This window comes from Heterodontus francisci, chromosome 27 (assembly GCF_036365525.1).
Source record: "Heterodontus francisci isolate sHetFra1 chromosome 27, sHetFra1.hap1, whole genome shotgun sequence".
In the NCBI taxonomy this organism is placed as follows: Eukaryota; Metazoa; Chordata; class Chondrichthyes; order Heterodontiformes; family Heterodontidae; genus Heterodontus; species Heterodontus francisci.
In genome coordinates, this window is record NC_090397.1 from 47,290,613 (window position 1) to 47,315,218 (window position 24,606).

Genomic DNA, 24,606 nt, shown 5'->3' on the forward strand with positions numbered 1-24,606 from the left:
CACCTTTCCAAAGGTTTGTGTCCCTCCCAACTCTGGGATTGAAGTCTCCGAGGAAGATCAGCTTGTCTTCCTTGGGAACACAGGACAGCAAGTGCTTAAGCCTGGAGTAGAATTCCTTTGGCCTCATCTGTTGCTTCTAGGGTTGGGGTGTACGTGCTGATGACTGTGGCGTGCTGCTTCTGGACTAGGGTGAGCCGCAGGGTCAGGAGACATTCACTTATCCCACAAGGGGGCTCACTGAGACAGTCGGCAAGTTCATTTTTTTTTTATAGCGAAGCCAACCCCATGGAGATCGTGCTCGTCTTCTGATTACCTTTCCAGAAAAAGGTGTATCCAGCACCTTGTTCCTTGATCTGGCCTTCTCCTGCCCACTGCGTCTTACTCAGGGCAGCAATATCAATGTTGTAGCGGCGGAGGACTCGGGCTATGATAGTGGTGCGACATTCAGATCGGTCACTGCTGGGGCTGGCCATAAGAGTCCTGATATTCCAGGTCCCGACGTTCATTTTGAGGGGTGGAAGATGCCTGTATGTGGGATCTTTTAACGTCTGGTGGCCAACCAACTACCACACGGTCCAAGTGATTGGAAACCCGGCTCTGCTGCACGGGCAGGAACTAATGTTTACACATAGCCAGCATGTCCGGCTGGAGAGACCAGATGCAGGCCTTGTGGATCTGCAGCAAGATGTTCTTGAAGGGTTAGCCCCCATCTGCGTAGCGGAGTCTGGTCTCTAGTCGTCTTGGCCATTCCTGTCATTGGACAAAGACCTTGCTTTGTTTGGACCGTGTGGTAGTCAGGTTGCAACGGCCACCCCACATTAAAAGACCCCAAGCACAGGCATCTTCCACCCCCTCAAAATGAACTTCAGAACCTGGAATATCAGGATTCTTCTGGACAACCTCAGCAGCAACAGACCACTGCTCCAGACCTCAATACAACCCGGGTTCTAACATGGACAAAAGAGTTGATTGACAGAAGTGAGATGAGAGTAACTCCCCTTGGCATCAAGGCAGCATTTGACCAAATGTGGCATCAAGGAGCCCTAGCTAAATTGAAGTCAATAGGAATCAGGTGGAAAACTTTCCACTGATTGGAGTCATACCTAGCACAAAGGAAGGATGGTTGTGGATGTTGGAGGTCAATCACAGCCAGAGAACTCCACTGCTACAACATCTTGGAGGTGGGGGCGCTTCCAGGCACCTGCTGTTTTTGACCTTTTAGGCGGTAGAATTCACGGGTTTGGAAGGTGCTGTTGAAGAAGCCTTGGTGAGTTGCTGCAGTGTATCTTGTGTATGGTACACACTGCAGTAATGGTGCACCGGTGTTGGAGGGAGTGAATGTTTAAGGGGCAGGATGGGGTGCCGATAAAGTGGGCTCTTGGTCCTTGTTTGGTGTCGAGCTTCTGGAGTGTTGTTGTAGCTGCACTCATCCAGGCAAATGGACAGTATTTCATCACACTCTTGACTTGTGCTTTGTAGATGATGGGAAGACTTTGGGGGAATCAGATGATGAGTTACTCACTGCAGAATTTCCAGCCTCTGATATGCTTTTGTAGCTGTAGTATTTATATGGCTGGTCCAGTTAAGTTTCTGGTCAATGGTGACCCCCAGGATGTTGATGGTGGGGAACTCAGCGATGGTAATGTCACTGAATGTCAAGGGAATGTGGTTAGACTCTGTCTTGGAAATGACCACTGCCTGCCACTTGTGAGATATGATTGTTACTTGCCACTTATCAGCCCAAGCCTGAAATGTTGTCCAGATCTTGCTACATGGGGGAACGGACAGCTTCATTATCAGAGGAGTTCCAAATGGAACTGTGCACAGCAATCCTCAGTAAACATATTCACTTCTGACTTTATAATGGAGGAAAGGTTATTGATAAAAGAGCTGAAGATGGCTAGATCTAGGACACTACCCTGAGGAACTCCTGCAGTGATGTCTCGGGTTGGGAGGTGAGATGATTGACTTTCAACAACCACAACCATCCTTTGTGCTAGGTATTACTCCAATCTGTGAAATGTTTACCACCTGATTCCTATTGACTTCAATTTAACTTGGGCTCCTTGATGCCACATTTGGTCAAATGCTGCCTTGATGCCAAGGGGAGTCACTCTCATCTCTGTCATTCAACTCTTTTGTCCATGTTTGAACCAAGGTTATATTGAGGTCTGGAGCCGTTGTCCTAGTGGAACGCATACTGAGCATCGGTGAGCAGGTTACTGGTGAATAAGTGCTGCTTGATTGTGCTGTTGACAACACCTTCCATCACTCTGCTGGAGTACATTGAGAGTCGACTGATAGGGTGGTAATTGGCCAGATTGAGTTGCCCTGCTTTTTGTGGACAGGGCATACTTGGGAACTTTATTTTATTCTATTTATTTTCCACTTTATTGCGTAGATTGGGTAGCTCTAGCTGGAGGTATAGCTAGTTCTAGAGCACAAGACTTCAGCACTACAGCCAGGATGTTGTTGGGGCCCCACTGACATTGCTGAATGACCAGTTAGTTAATCTTTTGGTGGTACTTGTTTATGGAAAGGCACCAGGAGAACCCCTTGCTCCTTCCATCACTGTGTTGGATCTTTTATGTCTATCTGAACAGGTCGATAAGGATTTGGTTAACTAGACATCAACAAAGCAGTAGTGTGATCTATAGCCTCTGGGGTGAGGGTATCTCCGAGTTGGTCATCTTCTCCTTATCCTGTGTGTTTCAGTCAATTACTCTTCCTTCTATTCCTGTTCTGTCTCTATAAGGACATATACAGGAATGCACAATAACACAGAATTTCCTCAATCCGACCTACACAGCAAGCACATCGAAGTCTACCCCAATCTTTCCATCAGCAACTTGAGCCTAAATTTTCTGTGTATATCTGCATAAACCTGAATGCAAAAACTAGCATAAATTTGTTCAAATTCTATTTAAAGGGCTTGACGGAACATGCAAAGCATATACTATCGTCCTTCTTTAAGTCCCAGTGGCGCAGTGGTTAGCACCGCAGCCTCACAGCTCCAGCGACCCGGGTTCAATTCTGGGTACTGCCTGTGTGGAGTTTGCAAGTTCTCCCTGTGTCTGCATGGGTTTCCTCCGGGTGCTCCGGTTTCCAGGTTGATAGGTGAATTGGCCATTATAAATTGTCACTAGTATAGGTAGGTGGTAGGGGAATATAGGGACAGGTGGGGATGTGGTAGGAATATGGGATTAGTGTAGGATTAGTATAAAAATGGGTGGTTAATGGTCGGCACAGACTCGGTGGGCCAAAGGGCCTGTTTCAGTGCTGTATCTCTAAATCTAAAATCTTATTGATATTATGAAAAGTAGTTTGAAGCCATCAAAAGATGTGTGTGTTATAAAGGCAAGTCATGGGCCTATTTATAAAGTGCTTAAGCCCAATGAATTATTTTTGAAGTGTAGTCACTGTTGTAATTTACAGAAACGTTGTAGCTAACTTGCACACAGCAAGATCCCACAAACATCAGTAAGATACATGACCAGATCATGTGATATTGGTCTAGGGATAAATATTTTCCAGAACACCGGAAGAACTTCTCTACTATTCTTCAAATAGTGCCATGGGATCTTATACATCCACCTAACAATGCAGCACTCCCTCAGTACTCTACTAAAGTGTCAGCCTGGATTATGTGTTCAAGTCTATGAAGTGGGGCTTGAATGCCGAGCCCTCTGACTCAGAGGAGAGAATGCTGACACTCAGCCAAGGTACACACTGTATGAAGCAAATGAGACCCAGTGGAGAATCTTAGGCAGGCACGCTGACTTAACTCACTGCTCTAGGCCTTAGTCATGAATTATTAACTACTAGATGGTCTCGTCACCCAGCTTTTTCAACCACTTTCACAACTGCACACTTTATACAGCAGATATGATAATCTAATTGGATGCTGCCATCCATAGTTTGAAAGTAGAGTAAGAAAGAAATATATTCTGGAAAGGAAATGGAAGTTATAGCTCTAATGTTTTATATTTCAGAGTTTCATAATATATACAAATTGGCAAATTAATCAGCACTATACTAATCAATATTATAAATGTTCACACCTCAAATAATTTCACTTTGGCATGAACACACTCCATATGAGATATATTCAGCTATTAACACTAAGTGCATTAACTTCACTTCTTGAGAATGGCATGTCAGCATTGATACAAAACAAACTGCACCTTTTCTAGAAGTAATCCACCTACCTGCCCATTCTCCTTTAGATCCACTCTCATAACGCGTCTTTGTACAGCATCAAATCCCTGTCCAGCCACTGTGATATTTCTTCCCCCGCTACATTAAGAAAGCAAACTAATTATTTAATATGACCCACTTAATATAGTTTGCTGTCAAAAAAGTGCATGTGAGAAACACACATGGAGTATGGAGGCAGAACAGAGTGAAAGAGTGGTTTGTGAGGAAACTAATATAAGCTGAAAGAATGCAAAGTAAGCAGAGACATAATTACAGGTAGAAAGACCAATTTATTTTGGTTGTGAACAACACCAGGAACGATCAACTGACAACTGACAACTGACAAATATTTTAAGACCGGAAGTAAATCAGATACATCTACATTAATCAATTCCTTTTTATAAAAGTCTGTTGTTTTGGCAAAATTGTGCTGATTTAAAATTCACCATAAAAACTACTACCTCATTCAGCAATAATTAGGAAAGGTCACTCAAGGTGGGTATGGCAGCTCATTCCCTCCCTCACTTGAAAAGAGGAAAATGGTTCAAATATTCACTTCTACTTAAAGGTCCTACAGTGTGAATTGAGACACTGTACACGCACTGGAGGAGAGCGAAGAAAAAGTAGGTTAGCTGAATCATATTGCAGGCTGCAGTTGCATGCTCTGAGTTCAGCATCTGTGGAGTTACACTGCAAATTCTCACAGGATTGGACCAAGATCTGATGGAAAACAGTTCTGTAGACATGTGCTTTGATGCATATGCTCAGCTGGACAAACTTTAACATTAGGAGAGGGGCAGGAACATACAGCTTCTCCCAACATTAAAACACTGGAAAAAGGTAAAGTGAACAGATCATCTATAGCTTTGTACTGGGCTCAGGTTATGCTGCACAAACAAAATACTGAAATGCCTTCTGGATACAGTCTCTCACTCTTTGCCTTTATTGTGCTCAGATTCAGTTAACTGGCCAGACTTGAAGTTGGACTACCATCTTTATGTTATATGCATCTGAAACCATTTAGCAGACATAAAAATGGAATAACTGCAACATGTGAACCAACCTAATTTGTTCTCTCCTCAAGTACAGAATCATGTAATTTTACAGCACGGGGGGTGGCCACTTGGCCCACTATGTCTGTTGCTGCCCCATAGGGAGTTATCCTTTAGTTCCATTTTCATTCCCTTTCCCCTTTTATTTTTTTCTTTCAAATATTTAACAGAATCATAAAAAGATGAGCATGCAAATTACCAGGTACACACTATGAACAGGAACTGACATTGTGCTAGCTGTTCAGCACCAAGTAGGAATGAATATTTGAACCCCGGTGCATTATGTCGTGTACAAATCAAGACTCATTGTGTTGTCAGGAACAGTTTTAACTAGAGACCAAGTTATTTTAAAGTCATGGATGTAGAATGTTATTACCTAAAAATGCTTCTTTCTGGATCAACTGCATTGATTCTTGGATTGGGGACATATGCAAATTGATACTGCTTAACCTCCTTTACTGCAATTTTTCCGTAGTGCACAGCAACGGTAAGATTTGTTCCATGGCCTTTGGCAGTTGCCCGTTGGGCTTGAGCAGGTGCTCCATTATAAGGGCCAGTGATACAGATCAGGCTTTCATTATATACTGTCCTGTAGAAAACCAAAAATAAGCATCAGGAGGATTTAACGAAAACAAGTGCAAACTCGTTCTAGGAGAGTCTAATGAGGAAGATTACAGCCAGGAGACCACTGAGAATGTTAATACAATTCAATGGTTTCATGATGAGTATGATGCTCAAAATTAATGTAACAATGTATATTAAAATAACTTTCAATGGTACTGCCCAGGAGACAAGTTGACAGTATCGGCCTGTCTTGGTGCTGACTACAACAGTTTCTAACTGTACTTTAAATACCTCATATGGAAAAAGCAAATACCTATAGGAAATAAGTAACAAAAAAAAACCTTGCATTTATACAGCATCTTTCATAACCTCTGGATGTTTCAAAATGCTCCACAGCCAATTGTAAGGAAAGGGTAAATCAGTAACAGAAGTCTGCTGTTGATTTGGAGTCATTTAATACTGTGACATTAACTTTTAACCTTTGATTGTTAAGTAGAGAAATATGAGTCTTAAACTGTAATGTCTTAAAATAGCTAATTAATGCTATAGGTTTGCAGCCACACTGCAATTCTATGATGGTGACGACTGAACCTATGGACTGAGAACAGAATCCTGCAGCATTGGCAGTTCAGTTAGCTGGAGACTGAGAACTCTGAGCACTGATAATTACAAAACAGAACATCTCGAAGACATTATGTGGGTGATTTTCCCCACATGCTTTAGGCATGAAGAGCCTCTGAGGTGCCCAAGATAGGGCCTTGAGCTGTCATGCTCATTTAGTGCAAGACACCTGCTTGGTAAATGAGATGAAGCATGCACTAGGAATGACAGCCTGAAGCATTGCCGACGGGCTGATTGATAAGTGATAGGAGGCAATTTAAGTGATAGGAGTACTGATTCATCAGCTGAGTGAGGGCTGTAGATTAGATTAGAGATACAGCACTGAAACAGGCCCTTCGGCCCACCGAGTCTGTGCCGACCATCAACCACCCATTTATACTAATCCTACACTAATCCCATATTCCTACCAAACATCCCCACCTGTTCCTATATTTCCCTACCACCTACCTATACTAGTGACAATTTATAATGGCCAATTTACCTATCAACCTGCAAGTCTTTTGGCTTGTGGGAGGAAACCGGAGCACCCGGAGAAAACCCACGCAGACACAGGGAGAACTTGCAAACTCCACACAGGCAGTACCCAGATTCGAACCCGGGTCCCTGGAGCTGTGAGGCTGCAGTGCTAACCACTGCGCCACTGTGCCGCCCTTAGGTGGTAATCCTTGCCCAGGTTTGACCTGATGCCATGAGACTTCATGGGGTTCACAGTCAATGTTGAGAACTCCCAGGGCAACTCCTTCTCCATTGTATACCACTGTGCCACCACTTCTGGTGGGTCTGTCCTGCTGATGGGACAAGACATACTCAGGAATAATGGTGGTGTCCAGGACATTGGATGCAAGGTATGTTTCCGTGAGTATGACTATGTCCAGGCTGTTGCTTGACTCATCTGTGGGACAGCACTCCCAATTTTGGCACAAGCCACCAGTTAGTAAGGAGGATTTTGCAGAGTCAACAGGACTGTGTTTGTCATTGTCATTTCCTGTTCCTAGATTGATGTCAGGTGTTCCGTCCAGTTGTATTCCTTTTCAACTTTTGTTTAGTGGTTTTGTACAACTGAATAGCTTTCTAGGCCATTTCAGAGGGCAGTTACAAATCAACCATATTGCTGTGGGTCTGGAGTCACATGTAGGCCAGTCCAGGTAAGGACGGCAGATTTCCTTAGTGAACCAGATGGGTTTTTACGACAGTCGATGGTAGTTTCATGGTCACTATTACTGAGACTAGCTTTCAATTCCAGATTTTTATTAATTAATTGAATTTGAATTCCACCTTCTGCCATGGTGGGATTTGAACCCATGTGTCCCTGTGGAATTAGCCTGGGCCTCTGGATTACTAGTTCAGTGACATTATCACTAGGCCACCGTCTCCCCAGTGCTGTTGTAATGTGGGAAAACACAGAACCCAAACTGCACAAAAGAAAGGTCCCACAAACAGCAATGAGATGCATGATCAATTAAACTGTTTCAGTAGTGTTGGATGAGGAATAAATGTTGGTCAGGGCACCAGGAGCACTCCCTGCTCTTCTTCAAATAGAGCCAGAGGATCTTTTACGTCTACCAAAGAGGGCAGAGAGGATCTTGCTTCAATGTTTCATGAAAGACAGCACCTTCAACTGTACAGCACTCCCTCAGTATGGTACTCAAATATCAATCTAGATGATGTGAAGTCCGAGAGTGGGACTTGACCCATAACCTTCTGACTCAGAGATGAATGAGCTAACACAGAATGAAGGCTGACAGCAGAAAATGGAAACCTTAACAGTGTCATCTAATTAATTAATTATTTTATACAATTCTTTGTTTTCAAGCACAGCATTAAAGAATACCTGTTAAATGTGGCAAATAATATGAAGACATGGGAGTTTTTAATCTTTGAAAAACAAACAGTTTCTTCACTTCTCTTGCTTTCTTTCCCCTTTGCAAACACTAGTCAGTTGAGTGGATGTGTAACCTCCCCTAACCCTTTATCAATGCTGCTCACAAATGGTTGCACAAAGGTGCTTGAGAGCAGCTTAAGCTGACTCTCGCTATGATTTTCCTTGTTTCTTCTGGAAGCGTGTCCGGTTTTTGGTTTTGTTTTTAAACTGGGAACTGATAGTAAGCTTTGCTTTCAGATACAAAGCAGAAACAAAATAGTTTACCCCAGTACAACAGAAGTTCTGGAGCATCCTTAATGACTTTGGAGCTATATTTGACTTGTAAATATTAGGAATATCATAAGTTTGATTGCAACCAGGGCACTGGTACAGGCACTATAACTGGCCAATGTATCCGGGTGAGGGAAGGGATTTGGGCGAGGTAGCCAACTGTATACATGCAGTCCCCTGCTATAGAGTAACTATGGAGTGTCAGGTTAATACAGGATGAAGCTAGGCTGTAATGCTCTCCACAAACAAATAGCCTCGTGACACATTGATTTCAGAGTTTATAGATGAATAGCTTCTTGAGTGAGGTACCAGAGGGAGACCATACCCATGGAACCACATCTCAGCAAGACTGCCAATGCCTTCAGTACAGGGTGAAAAACTGCAAGAAAATTGGAGAATAAAATAAAATGAAGGAAAACATAGTTGATTGTCATGTGTGTTCAAATCAGACCAATGTTTGTTACAAATGATCAAAAGTGGGACTTCCCTACAGCAGCATGCATGGTGAGTCACGGATGTAAACATGTGACCTCTACGACTTTATGACATGCAGCTTGAATTGTCACAATGCTTTATTTTACTGTCAGCTCCCAATAACAATGATTTGTTCAGCTTACAAGGTGCACGGTATGTCGCCCAGCATCACTTTCACATCCTCTTGCTTTCCAGTGTTTAAGTTCTTTCCTTTGATTGTTAGACTAGTTCCTCCAGCATATATCCCTTGTAATGGAGTAATATGAGTAGGCCTGGGGTCCTGGTCAGTTTTGAAAAAAAAAGGTTAGCTCTACATACATTTACTATTTCTACAAGTAATGAGATAAAACTTTACGTGGTTTTATTAAACTACTTATTGAATTTGCCATTCTTTCCAAATATTATTTCTTCCCAAAATATATTTTATAAAGTCAGCATATACAAGTCTGTTATTTTTAATATAATAGATAAAATGCTGATTTTTGTTGAGGTTAAATTCACAGCTGGCAAATTTGTATAGAACTTGAAATCTGGTAAAATTGTGTCGAAAATGGATACTCACAGTGTATGTGAACATCTTTTCTGAAAGACCAACTTTGTCATTTTTTGTCTCAATGCGAACGGAGTTACTCTGGGATTCTGAAACTCTACTTAATTCACAAACAACCCTGCAAACAAAGATTGAAGTAAAATCTTAAAACCATCAACAGACTTCGTGAAAATTAGAGCACAATAGGTTAAACTTGAATTGTGTGGTGGCAGTAAATATTCAGATTCAGATTAACTGTAATCAAACTAAAATCATCGCCTCCACCTAAACTTTGAAGCCTCTGCAAGAGAGGCTTTAGCGGGGAGGATACAGTCTTGCACGTTTTCTGACCGCGTCCAAAGATCAAAAAACTTCAGTGCAGAATTTGAAGATCATGAAGCATACAGCCGAGCAAGGCCCAAGGTATTGCCCTGCAGTCCTTCTCGTAGTGCTTCCTTTGGATCAGCACAAAGTCTTGTGCTTCCTTTCAAGTGCAGTCCCATGGCACATCCCAAGGCAGTGATGGCAGGCAGATCTTACACAATGCCAATGTAAGTTGAAGTGCAATGGAAAGTAGCCTAACTCATACTCATTGCACTTGCTGAATCTTAATCAAGAGAAATTCCTCCAAATCTGGTTCCCTTCTTGGGCTCCTGCCACTGAACACAAGAAATAGGAGCAGCAGTAGACCATGTGGCTCATCGAGCCTGCTCCACTATTCAAAACGATCATGGCTGATCTTTGAATTCAATTCCACTTTCCTGCCCACTCACTACATCCCTTGGTTCCCTGAGACACCAAAAATCTGTCTACTCCAGCCTAAATGTATTCAACGATGGAGCATCCACAACCCTCTGGGGTAGAGAATTCCAAAGATTCACAACCCTTTGAGTGAAGTAATTTCTCCTCATCTCAGTTCTAAATGATTGGCCCTTTATCCTGAGACTGTGCCCCCATGTTTTATATTCCCCAACCAGCAAAAATAATCTCTCAGTGTCTACCCTGTCCAACTCCTTCAGAATCTTGAATCAATGAGATCAGCTCTCATTTTTCTAAACTCCAGAGAATACATGCCCAATTTACTTAGTCTCTCATCATAGGAAAACCCCCTCAACCCAGGGTCCAATCTAGTGAACATTCACTGTACTGCCACCAATGCAAGTATATCCTTTCTTAAATGTGGAGACCAAAACGGCACACAGCACTCCAGATGTGGTCTCACCAAAACCCTACACAACTGTAGTAATACTTCCTTATTTCTACTCTAATCCCCTTACAATAAAGGCCAACATGTCATTTCCCTTCCTAATTACTTGCTGTATCTGCATGTTAACTTTCTGCGTTCCTTATACAAGCACACCCAAGTATAAGCACACCCAAGTATCTTTGAACATCGACACAAGTTTCACATCTTTTTAAAAAAAAAATTCTGCTTTTCTATTCTTATGAGCAAAGTGCAGAACTTCACACTTCCCTACATTATACTTCATCTGCCATCTTGTTGCCCACTCACTTAACCTGTCTCTTTGCAGCCTCTCTGTGTCCTGGTCAGCAAATCGATGCCACTCCCCTACCCACAATAACCCAGGTACTGCACACAAGAGCCAACCCACCAGCTGAAACTTGACAACTCTATCAGAAACATGGTCAAAAAAATGGCCACACTGCCCAATGCATCCATTGCAGTCGAAAGCAATACTGCATCACACGACCTGACCTGCTGGCCTGTCTGTGGGTCGGTACATAAGGTTCCTCTGCGAAACTATTAACAGACATCCTTAGGCAGTCACACTTGTGCAGATATGTAGAATATGTTTAGCTAATCACTGAACTGATAGAAGAGAATATAAAGTAATGTAAACTGATCTCAATTACGATGCCCACTTACCCATTTCAGACCAAATATAGTTTTGGTTCTTAATGATAAATTTAATTATTCTCTTGTTCTTTTTAATACTTCAGTATAAACTATTGATGCTGGTGCCACAATTTTGAATTATCTGGCAGGTACTACTGAACCTGACAACCTTAGGAATTTGAATTAGATCAATTTCGGAGGAAAAATTTGCATTTTAGGTGGCATAACAAATGGGTTCATCTAAAGAGAACAGTCATTAGAATAAACATCTCTCAAATCAGACACTGATAAATTTTGGAAAGAAATTAATTACTTGGAAGATCTACTCAGGTAGCAATGAACAACAAACTTGTCCTGCCCTTGTACACACTCCAGCAACCTCAGTAAAACAAGTAATAATTACTTGGCCAAATATATATATAATGCACACATATATAAACAAAGAGCAGAGTTCTAGGTAATGATGCTGTCTAAAAGAGCATTCTGCAGACACAAGTGTGCTGTGAAGTTTTGTCAAGGCCTAGCTCAAACACTAGCATCTCTTATGCAGGTACTTCACTTACAAATGCATCACTCCAGCATTGCACTGGGTACACTTCAGCATTGAGTAGGCAAGCATCATAGAAGAAAATTTTTGCTGCAGCTCAACATAGGGTTAATATAATGCACCATTGAGCCAATATAACCTTTTCAAAAGCAGAAACAAAAAACTGCCAACATGCAATTTTGCTCTTATATGGATATCAGAAAGAAAAGGACCGGAACAAACTAATCTGATCTTTCCTGCCAATCCCTTCAGTATGGTATCTGTGTCCCAGTATTGATCAGATGTGCATCCATGCCACTTCAGTTATCAGAAACATGACTGCTACATTCTCTGACATCACAATTAAAGAAAGACATGCTTTGGTCTCAGCACGGATTGATGAATTAAGTGTATTTAATCATGCCAGTTGCACCCTTAAGTTATAATCAAGTCAAAAACTTTGCAATTGGAACATTACTACAAAAGATCTCTACCCAACCTAGCAGAGCCTTATTTAGCTAGACAAGCAAAAACATGCTGCTGACAATTGCTGGTCAATGAGAACACAATAATAACAGGCTGTTATAGGCTCACTTTCAACAACATAATGGGGTCCGCAAAGCAATGTCGTACTTTCTAACTAAATCAGTGTTAACCTGAAATAAAAACAGAAAATGCTAGAAATACTCAGCAGATCTGGCAGCACCTGTGGTGAGAGAAACAGAGTTAATGTTTCACGTCGATGACCTGTCATTTGTGTTCTGATGAAGTCACAGACCTGAAACGTTAACTCTGTTTCTCTCTCCACAGAAGCTGCCAGACCTGAACATGCCCAGCATTTTCTGCTTTTATCTCAGATTTCCAGCTCCACAGTATTTTGCTTTTGCATAGTGTTAACCTATTGATTTTGTTATGTGGTACTTTATTCAGAAGTCGCTCATCGTACAAAATGTCTTCTGGTGTACCTGACAGAGGTGGAATATTGTTCTTTGATTTGTTTACAAACAGCATCTCCAACTTTGATCTCTCTGATATCATCAGGTGATTTTCCAAGGTTTGAGCCCTTGATGGTCAGAAGAATTCCTCCCTCGAGGGGCCCATTTATTGGATCCAGCTGAATAACAGGAATTAAATGGGTTAATTTTGTATGTGGAGTTTTGCCTTACATTAAAAACTGATATATATAAAACTATGTTCAGACAGTTCAAAATAAGGATCATATATTTTATTAAAACATATCCAGGCTTTTTTTTTTTAAAAAAGAAAAGTAGAAGAGCGTTTTTCTTCAATGGCTGTGGTCTTTTTGTAAATTGATTTATCTACTAAATGTGCCAAAATTGTTACACAAAATGTACATCTGGGTTTGGACCCACTTTTCAATGTAAATGAGTGACTACACACAAAATGTCACAGTATTTCCCATAGGAATCTAAACTGACCATCATAATTTCTCAAGACATTTTCAATATCAGGGAAATAAACATCTTACTCACCTGCGAAATAGTTGGGTCTGGACACATATCTGTAGTATTAATAGCATCATCACAAAGTTCTTTAAAAACACATTTTTTGAGGCTATTGCACCAAACGCAGTGATATTTTTGCTCAGCAGTGAGGCACAGACTGCAGTCCTTGTTGCTGTATCCACAATTGTAGAGAATCACTTGAGTAAAAAAAATGTGCATTTTTGTATTATAACCATAAATCATTTTAGTACCTAAGCAAGCAAGCTATTCTGGAAAAAATAATTCAAATAGTACAGACATTTAGAGTAAGAGGGATTACTGAAGGCACAGCAAATCAGTGAATCAAGAGTTACACACATCACATTTCCTTAAAGTCTCTCCCCCAACCACCACCTTACACAAGTAGCTATCCTTCACAATGAGCAGAATAAGTGTGGGGACAGAATAATGTTGGTAGATTATGTGGCTGAAGAGGTATCTCAATTCACCTAATATTGTCTCCAATCAAGATCAACACACGCACGTTTCCAGCAGGGATAGTGATCACAAGCAGGATCTCATTTTGCCATGCCTGCAGTCCAAAATGCCGAACGGCAAGGCACTGAACTGAATGCAGAGAATACAATTTATGTGTGATCAATGTGAAATAAAGCCCATATTCTAAATGACAGCCCTACCAAGCTATTGCTGTAACACTAGGGTGCCTTACATCAGTTACTTTAATAGTTATCTAGTGGGCCTGATTAGGGACATGAAGCTGACTAAAAGTACAAAGTAACATGGTTTTATCCTCCCAAAATGTCCTGTTTTCTATTATAACAGAGGATCGTCAAGCTCAGGTACATTAGCCATTATGATGTCTGCAGAATTACTGGAAGTTTTTTTTAAAAAAAGACCTACCATATAATTGTCATGTACCTGGAATTTTTTTTGTTATTAATTCATGGGATGTGGGCGTTGCTGGTAAGCCCAGCATTTATTGTGCATCCCTAATTGTCCTCAAGGTGGTTAGGTAAGCCATTTTCTTGAATCATTGCAGCTCGTATGGTGTAGGTACTTCCACAGTGCTGTTAGGGAGGGAGTTCCAGGATTTTGATCCAGTAATGATGAAGGAATAGTGATATATTTCCAAGTTAGGATTATGCGTGACTTGGAGGTGGTGGTGTTCCCACATGCCCCCTGCCCTTGTTCTTCTAGGTGACAGAGGCCACGAGTTTGGAAGGTGCTGTCAAAGGAGCCTTGGCGAGTTGCTGCTGTGCATATTGTAGATGGTGCACACTGCAGCCATGGTACGCCGGTGATGGAGGGAGGGAGTGAATGTTTAAGTTGGAGGATAGGGTGCTTTGTCCTGGTTTGTGTCGAGTTTTTTGAGTTGTTGGAACTCCACTCCTCCAGTCAAGTGGGGGAGTATTCAATCTCATTCCTGGCTTGTGCCTTGTAGATGATTAACAGGCTTTTGGGAGTGAGGAGGTGAGTTACTCACCGTAGAATTCCCATAATGGTCATGTCTGCACATACAACTTAGTGAGCAGGTTTATTAAAATATTTGAAAGCAATTTTTAAATACTAAAACTGTTTGCAAATTTTGCAGTCTTTGAATAGGTATCATTGAATCTTGGGACCTTCCCAGATAATATCACCAGGCTATTCTGAGTTAGCTATTCTAAACCAGGTCAGCAGTAATGGTGTTACCATTAGTCTCAGTGGTCCTGAGTTAGGAATGAAAAAAAAAATCAACTAGGGTTCCTAGAGACACCTGCTAGAATTGTGGGTGCACATACATCAAAAGCAAATGGGACTGGGTTCAATTGTGATGCGTAAAGATGAATAGCCACTGGAGGGTACCTTACAGCCTTGGAACTAAACCCTAACAAGCAGCCACTTTTTTCAGAAGAGAAGTGGGTGGCACAGTGGTTAGCACTACAGCCACACAGCTCCAGCGACCGGGGTTCAGTTCTGGGTACTGCCTGTGCGGAGTTTACAAGTTCTCCCTGTGACTGCGTGGGTTTCCGCCAGGTGCTCTGGTTTCCTCCCACAGCCAAAGACTTGCAGGTTGATAGGTAAATTGGCCATTGTAAATTGCCCCTAGTGTAGGTAGGTGGTAGGAGAATGGCGGGGATGTGATAGGGAATATGGGATTAACGTAGGATTAGTATCAATGGGTGGTTGTTGGTCGACAGAGACTCGGTGGGCCGAAGGGCCGTATCTCTCTATGACTAAGTGAGTGGGGGGGGGGGGGAATTAAATTGTCAGAAGGAGTAATTTTCAGAAGCAAGTTGAGCTTAAGTACTGATACCTCTTAATAATTTATTTTCAAATTCCCCCTTTGCTCTTGAATTTAGCTTTTCTTGCCCCACCAACCCACCACTCTCCAGTTTGTTTCTGATTACTTACAAAAAATTTTCACTTACCATCTAATCTGCTGTCTATTGTCTTTGTTTCTACTTGTACGGAGAAATGAAGGATACAGGTTTCATTTTGATCACAAGGAAGCTGAAAAAGCATTTTATACAAAAGTGAATTGCATCTAGTTTTAAATACTTTTCATGTAATCAAACCGATTAACTGCAACCCCAGACGTATAGCTAAGATTCAGTAATTCCAGCTCCCTTAGCAGTTGTGGATTCTATGAAGGAGAGATGTACTAATTTGAATTGAACAGGTTAGTATGCTCTAGGAATCAGTTTGTTTAATTGTTAATTTGATCAATGAAATCCCCTCCAGTGACAAATGTAGGTTGTTTTGATTCACCCTCTGTTTCCAGTGTGGAATTGAAAGGGGTGGGGTAAGAGGAAGGGAAACAAATGCACACACTCGCACACAGTAGCTACATTTGTACTGGGACATCAAAGTGGCTGATCCTGTGTTACAATCACATGTGAAAAGCTCCTCACCCAACCAGTATATTTTAAAGGCACAGAGTGCAGAAGTCTCCATACTTTAGAAACATTTGTGCAAGTTTATAAAGTGTCCAGGACCCCCTTGATTGGAGTTGGACTATATGTAGTGCTAAGCTGAAGAACTGTGAACCAGTCTCCTGCAGGAGATCTGCAGTCACCTCAGAATGTAATGTCATTTTGTGTTGCCTTGAAGTGGTCAGTGACGCAAAGGGAGCATCTCAAGGGCTTCCTAAATTTAGAAAACAAAGTTTGAGTTTAATCAGCTCAGTAATTGCAGGCTTACTAAATAAATCAAATCACCAACACTGCAGGTTGTCCATTCCCCTTAAAATAAAATACTCAGAACGAGGGATGTATTTCACATACAATGCTTAAAAGGAACAAATTTCCAGTATCAATATAAAAAATTAAATACTTAAGTAACTCAATTGCACTGTAGTGGGCAGCTTTCCAAACCACTACAGCTAAAGCAAATGTTTCTTTACTGCAACCAGACAGTTCTTCAAAAATTAATAATCTATCCCTCTGCTGCCTGGAAGGATTATGTGTATGATGCGGATATTAAATATGACTGTCTACAAAAGGATCATCGAGCGTCACAAATCAATGCCACTCAAGGGAAGAAATTAATCTATGTGATGTTTTACCTGAATACATTAATCAAATGTAAAAAAAAAGCAGAGGAATTCATATCCTTCAGTGTTATGTCACTACATGTACAGTAATTTCTTATGGTGTGGTGCTGGTTCTGCCACCTGGACAAAAATCAAAAATGTCAGCATGTGGAAAACAAACTTAGTGTGGAGCGTGTGGTTGAGAAATTGGTCTTGCACCCTATCTAAAGCCTTGACAGAGCGTGCGGGGTGAAAAGGAAGGGTTAGCTGTGGCCCAAAGTACTGCTGTGGAAGAAAGAAAAGCATGCCTGCTCCTCCTGTCACCACATAAAAGGTAAACAAAAGAAACAAAAACTTTTTCTTGGGTAGTCACCCACGGTCCCTTTAAGGACCATTGGTACTCCCATAAAAACCTCTGTGGTGCATGCTCTGCGCCAATTCTGCCAAAAGGGACAGGGCAGTCCTAAAACAGGCCAGAGAGTTGGAATATTCTAGGGACCTAATGCCCAATTTCAATGACTGCCCTGGGCACTCGGACTTCGGCCGCTGGCGCACGTTTGGGGGAGAGAAATCAGGCGAGCGGCTTTGCGACTACAAATTGGCTCTCCACCATGCAGCTTTTATATCCCAAACACAGAAGTGACAGTAACCAATTTCTCCCCCTGTATTACAAAATCTTTAGATATTTAGGTTACCAAGTAACCTCCCCCCCCCCCTCTGTATCAATGGCATGTTCCCCTTATATATGTTACATTGTAACTAAATGTTTTTAAAAAATGAAACTTATGAGTTGGAAGCGAGGATAAATACTTCTGTGTCGATGACACTCTATCTACTTCTAACTATTGAGTCACGTAAGTGATTTGCTGTTAATAGAAACATCAATAAATATCCTGACCAGTATTGTCTACTGTATGGTCTTCAAAAGGGGAAAGCAGATAATTAATTCTATAAATGCTTATTATATGGATTTAATAATAAATACATAGGAATCAATTATTTGTGGTGAGCATGACTTCACAAAATGCTGAAACATAGGTATAGAAAATAGGAGCAGGAGTGGGCCATTCGGCCCTGCTCCACCGTTCAAAAAAGATCATGGCTGATCGTCTAATTCAGTACCCTGTTCCTGCTTTTTCCCCATAGCCCTGATCCCTTTGGCATTAATATATCTATCTCCTTCTTGAATCTATTTAATGACTTGGCCTCCACTGCCTTCTGTGGTAGAGAATTCCACAGGTTCACCACCCTCTGAGTGAAGAGATTTCTCCTCATCTTGGTTCTAAATGGCATACCCCGTATCCTAAGACTGTGACCCCTGGTTCTGGACTCCCCAGCCATCGGGAGCATCCTCCCTGCATCTAGCCTGTCTAGTCTGGTTAGAATTTTATAGGATTCTATGAGATCCCCTCATTCTTCTAAACTCTAGTGAATATAGGCCTAGTTAACCCAATTTCTCCTCATACATCAATCCTGTCAACCCAGGAATCAGCCTAGTAAATCTTTTTTGCACTCTCTCCAAGGCAAGAACATCCTTCCTCAGATAAGCAGAGCAAAGCTGCACACAATACTCCAGATGTGGTCTCACCAAGGCCCTGTATAAATGCAGCAAGACATCCTTGCTCCTGTACTCAAATCCTATTGCAATGAAGGCCAACATACCATTTGCCTTCCTAACTGCTGGCTGCACCTAAATGCTTGCTTTCAGCGATTGGTGTACAAGGACACCCAGGTCTCGTTGCACCTCCCCCTTTCCCAATGTATGACCATTCAGATAATAATCTGCCTTTCTGTTTTTACAACCAAAGTGGATAACCTCACATTTATCCACGTTATATTGCATCTGCCATGCATTTGCCCACTCACCCAACTTGTCCAAATCACACTAGAGCCTCTTTGCATCCTCCTCACAGCTCACATTCCCCCCCAGCTTTGTGTCGTCTGCAAACTTGGAAATGTTACATTTAGTTCCCTCACCCAAGTCATTAATATATATTGTGAACAGCTAGGGCCCAAGCACTGATCCCTAGTCACTGCCTGCCACCTGGAAAAAGACCCATTTATTCCTACTCTCTGTTTCCTGTCTGTCAACCAATTCTCAATCCATGCCAGTATATTACGCCCAATCCCATGTGTTTTAATTTTGCACACTAACCTCTTATGTGGGACCTTATCAAAAGCTTTCTGATTATCCAAATACACCACATCCAATGGTTCTCCCTTATCTGTTCTACTAGCAACATCCTCAAAAAACTCTAGATTTGTTGAGCATGACTTCCCTTTCGTAAACCCAAGCTGACTTTGCCCAATCCCGTTTATGCTTTCTAGGTGTTCTGCTATCACATCCTTTATAATAGACTCTCGCATTTTCCCCACTACTAATGTAAGGCTCACTGGTCCGTAGGTCCCTGTTTTTTCTCTCCCTCCTTTTTTAAACAGTGGGGTTACATTTGTCACCCTCCAATCTGTAGGAACTGCTCCAGAGTATATTGAATTTTGGAAGATGATCACCAATGCATCCATTATTTCCAAGGCTACTTCCTTTAGGAGTTCAGGGGTTGCTGGCTTCTTAATATCATGAGGACCAGCCTGTGAGCTTTTTGAAGTACAGAATACCACCTAACAGTAAGAACGAAGATTTGTGTTCATTTGAATTACTAACCAGAAAGTTGTCACTTAAAAACATATCTGATGGATTCCTTTGCACACCAAGAGTCTTTTTCATGAAATTGTCATCAATTACCAGTTTGAACTTCTTGTTCTGTGTGAGGCAAAAAATAGGAAAATTAAAGAGCCTGTTTTTCATTTTATGAACAAAAAAAATTTCTTCTTGCACTTACCCGATAGAAAGTTAAATTCTTCCCATGGAATGTAATATTAGCTTTTACATCCACTGGAATTAACAGCGGTGATGGATATTCAAATCGTGGACAGTCTTGAGTCTAGAAACAAACAGAACAAATTGAGATGCACTATATAAACACAGTTTTATATCAAGCAAATTAAAAATCTCCCCTTCAGCATTATTTACTCAGAAGATTCTCAACTATTAATTGCTTTTGAATGGAATAAAACTGACCCTGCACCAAGCTTCATTTAGATTAAGTGATAAGAAAATAAGAAATACTGAGTAAGAAGAAGTCATGTCCCATTCCTGCTTCCACAGACCATGTAAAATCTACCATATCAAGAAGGGAAATAATCACCGGAAGCAAAGTTTAAGATTTCTTCCCACCAACAAAGATAGTCACAAAAAACTCCATAATATCTATCTACAGTTTCTCTTTAAAGGTGACTTTGCCATTAATCAAATACAATTGTACTCCATGGAGTATTTGATCATAAAATCATAGAGTTATAGAATCAAAGAGTTATACAGCACAGAAACAGGCCCTTCAGCCCATCATATCCATGCCTGCCATCATTTGTGTTTATTCACAGCCCTATAACTTCAATCTCTATTCTTGCATTATTAATGTGGCCTTTTGATGGAAAGCCTTTTACAAATCCACTCGTGAGAGGAAAGAATAATTTCTTCTCAACAGTCTCATTTGAAGTTTATTAATCTTTTCGTCCTAAGTATTCATGTCCCCTTAAAACTTCTCAAATGATTCAACATAAATGCTCTTTTGGGGCAATGATTTCCAGATAGCCCTTTGGAAAAATAATTTTTCTTAGATTTGCTTTGAACTGGCTGAGTATGAAATTGCACATAGTATTTTAAATGTACCCTCATTAATCTCAACTATAGCTCAGTGGTAGCACACTTGCTTCTGAGTCAGAAGGCTATGGGTGCAAGTCCCACTTGAGAGACTTCAGCCCTTAATCTAGGCTGGCACACCAGTCCCCAGTACTGAGCAAGTGTCATCTTTTGGAGGAGACATTAAACTGAGTCCCCCTTTGCTGTCTCAGGATGATGCAGAACATCCCACTGCACTATTTCAAAGAGAACGAAACTTCACCTTTGATGTCCTGATCAATACTTGTCCAACATATTCAAACAATATCACTAAAACATATCACATAGCTTTCTGTGGGAGCTTGCTGTGCACAAATTAACTTTGCTTTCTTACTCGTTCACGGGCTTTGATGGCAAGGCCATCATTTACTGACATGTTTCCTACATTACAAGAGTGACTACACTTCAAAAAGTACTTAACTGTCTGTAAAGTGCTTTGGGATAACCGGAGGTCATGATTTTAATAACTCATTTGACTTATAACAACAAATGGCCTCATGATGTACCCCAGTATTCAGTAGGCTTTTTGATAATGTGTTGACCAATAAAATAACAAATTTAAACTCATGTAACTATCACAAAATTTAGGGTCTGTCATTGACATTTCTGGGATCCGAAAATGGATCCTTATTTAATAGCAAAGATCAGGGGAATGTAACAATACACCCAGATTTTAATTCAGGGTGAGAGACTGGCCGGAATTTTACTTTGGGCAGGAGGCGCAACCCACTAGCCAAAAGGTCAGGGATGAACCCACCTCCGTTGGGGAGCCATACCAGGATTTTACGAACCCCAGGCCCTTAATTGGCCACTAGCGGGACGTCTGCCCTACTGAGACAGGAAGCCTCACCTAATGGAGCTTCTGGCCAATCAGCATGCTAGCAGCGCCACTGCTGGGACTGAAGCCTGGCTCGGGTATAAAATTAAAACCCAACCTGGGCCCGACCCGACAACAGCCAACCCGAACCCGACCCGGGCTCGAATCCATTAGTTTTTTATAAATGCCTGACCCAGAACAGGTTACTGAGTTGGATGATCAGCCATGATCATAATGAATGGCGGAGCAGACTTGAAGGGCCGAATGGCCTACTCCTGCTCCTATTTTCTATGTTTCTATGTTTCATGTAGTCGGGTTTGGTCGGGTAGCCAGATTTTATTGCAGAGTGCGGAGTCCGCACTGCATGCTTCCCGCCTTGACATCCTGAATGTTCATTTGAAGATTACTTCCTGGAGCAAAGGCAGCACTGTCCACGTCCAGCCCGACCCGACCCAAGCCCGAATGCTGAACCCGGAAGAGAGACCTGACCCCGGCACGTGTCGTCAGGTCTGGTCGGGTTCAGGTCGGGTAGCCACGCTTTAGCTGGGACTGCACCCAGCCACAGCAGGATCATGGATGTCAGCCCGGAGAAAAGGCGTCTCTGGGGCCTTGCCGGGGACAATCGGACCAGGAGACCACCAGGTTTCAATAAAATACCAGCGGTGGTGGGAGGATGCCCTCAAGTGGCAGTTAATTGGCCACCAAAGGGCTTGATTGGCTTCGGGTGGGTGGGCCATTTCTCACCACTGCTGCCCCTTGTAAAATTGCAGCAGGTGCGGGAAAGCAGCAGAAAAGGCCCTGCCCCGCCTCCCATTCCATTTTACAACACCCCCCAACCAGCCTGTGGTGGGGGCGGCGGGGGCAAGCATAAAATTCCGGCCATAATGTCTGGCAAGCCCCTAAAATCATCAGCGTGAGGCTTGGATGATTTTAACTCCTGAGCCTTATTCTCTCCCTGGCAACCATCTGTTTGCAATCTGGGTGTCATATTTGACCCCAAATGAGCTTCCAATCACACATCAGTACCATGACTAAGACCACCTATTTCCACCAGCATATCATCACCTGATTTCACCCTGTCTCAGTTCATCTGCTGCTGAAACCATCGTCCATGCCTATGTTACCTGTAGACTAGATTATTCCAACACACTTTTGGTCAGCCTCCCATGTTCTATCCTCTGTAAATTTGAGGTTATCCAAAACCCTGCTGTCCATGTCCTAATTTGTACTAAGTCCCGTTCATCCATTATTCTTGTGCTCACATACCCATACTGGCTCCCAGTTAAGAAACTCTTGATTTTACAACTCTCATTCTTGTTTTCAAATCCCTCCTCTAGTCTTACAACACTCTAAGATCCCTCCAATTCTGGCCTCTTGAGCATCTACAATTTTAATCGCTCCACCATCAGTGACCATGCCTTCAACTGCAAAGGCCCTAAAGCTCTTGAATTCCCTCCCTAAACCTCCCAGACTCTCTTCTCTTTATTCCTTTAAGATGCTCCTTAAAACCTAGCTCTTGGGCCAAGCTTTTGGTCAGCTGCCCGAATATCTCCTGTCAAATTTTATTTATTTGATAACGTTCCTCAGAAGTATCTGAGGATATTTTACAATATTAAAGGAGCAAAATAATTTCAAGTTGTTGTTTCAATATAATTGACGGACTGCCCAAAATTTCTTTTACCCACTTTTCCAGCAATCTCAACAGTTCCCTCCCCTTCATCACATCCTTGAGCAATCAATTACACTCAGCAAGACCTCTCCTTTGCCATTCCAAACACACACATTTCTTCCTTTGATCTCTACGTACACATTCTCTTCTCACATCCTAAAGCTTGTATAATCAGCAACTTCTTCCAGGGCCCCTTCTTCACTTTACATTCTTCACACCTCCATCCTCATGTCATCTTGCTTCGTCTCTGGTTCCCAGCCCTGTGTGCACAAGCCCCACTCAGCTCCATTTACCTTTTCAAGAACCACCCACTAATCTTCATCCGCTTTTTCCACAAGGTAAAACATAATGCCAGGGGAAAAAGCAAGCCCAGGGTTGGGGATCAGGGCGGGGTGCTAGAATAGACCTCGCCAAAACAGAGCAGGAAGCCCTTATGTTAATAGCTGAAGAAAAAAATGCAATTATAATTAGGGAAGGTGAGGCTGGCTGACTGAGCAAGATGTCTACAAACTCCTTCATTCACTGCAGCAAATATTCAGCAAACGTTACAACTTCGAACTGCATTCTGAAAACTGTCAACTCCTAATGTCCAGCTTCCCAGTGCCATCCTAACCCTTGTCCAATTTCACTCTAGGTCCTTTTCGGCATCTGGACTAGACAGTAAGCTGTAGGGGTCTGCAAGTAATGAAGCAGCCAGCACTAACAAACAGCAACAGGTACTGGTGGCAGATACAGTCCAGGAGATTTCTCACAGCTCTGCTGAACAGGACAGAAGTGACCTTTCAGGTTCAGCTTTCGGAGTCCAGTTATAGAAAAAAAACTGCTCAGCTTTCACAAGCAGCTTTACCAGGTATTGGCCTGCTTCCACGAAGTGCGTGTTATCTCACATGGCATCAACACTCTGCAGTCTACCTTAAAGAGTGTGGGCACATCCAGGGAGACTGGCGCAAGGTCTTTGTAAAAGAGGATCCAAAGTACTACTTCGAAATGTAGCTCTTCTTTCAGAAGTCAAAAAATCCAAAAATAGGACAACAGCGCATTGTCATGTCCTCAGGACATCCCAAAGTGCTTCATAAACAGAATTATTTTTGAGCAAAAATTGCTTTTGAAGCAGCCAGTTATGCAGACTTAGTAGCCAATTTGAAGACCCTGATTACATCTATTTATTGCTTGTATGCTCAAAGTTTAACCTTAAGTTTGATCTTGAGGTCAATAAATAGTCATTAGTACATGATTTTTTTCAATGAAATGGAGTGCGTGGTCTTTTGGTTTCCGTAGGGAGATTAAAATGTAAGGATGCCAGCAAGTTGCAAAATCTAAATGAAGCTAACTAGGCCTCAGTTTCATTCCCCATTAAAAACATACCACCAGATTAAAACGTGTCTAACACAAAGCATGCTCACTGGACCCTGTGTGCACAAGTATCAT

At 41.9% G+C, this 24,606-nt stretch overlaps 1 protein-coding gene across 5 annotated transcripts in view; it reads right to left on the minus strand.

Moving 5' to 3' along the window:
- The window catches only part of LOC137384799 (plexin-B2-like), a 258,477-nt gene that overhangs the window by 33,221 nt on the left and 200,650 nt on the right, over positions 1 to 24,606 (minus strand). For all 5 annotated transcript variants that reach the window (XM_068059289.1, XM_068059290.1, XM_068059291.1 and 2 more), the window contains 9 exons: positions 19,794 to 19,895; positions 19,616 to 19,714; positions 15,851 to 15,932; positions 13,467 to 13,636; positions 12,939 to 13,087; positions 9,623 to 9,728; positions 9,204 to 9,340; positions 5,626 to 5,838; positions 4,209 to 4,296 (listed from right to left, as the gene is read on the minus strand). In XM_068059289.1, coding sequence (XP_067915390.1) covers positions 4,209 to 4,296; positions 5,626 to 5,838; positions 9,204 to 9,340; positions 9,623 to 9,728; positions 12,939 to 13,087; positions 13,467 to 13,636; positions 15,851 to 15,932; positions 19,616 to 19,714; positions 19,794 to 19,895 — 1,146 coding nt within the window. The remainder of the gene's footprint in view (positions 1 to 4,208; positions 4,297 to 5,625; positions 5,839 to 9,203; positions 9,341 to 9,622; positions 9,729 to 12,938; positions 13,088 to 13,466; positions 13,637 to 15,850; positions 15,933 to 19,615; positions 19,715 to 19,793; positions 19,896 to 24,606) is intronic.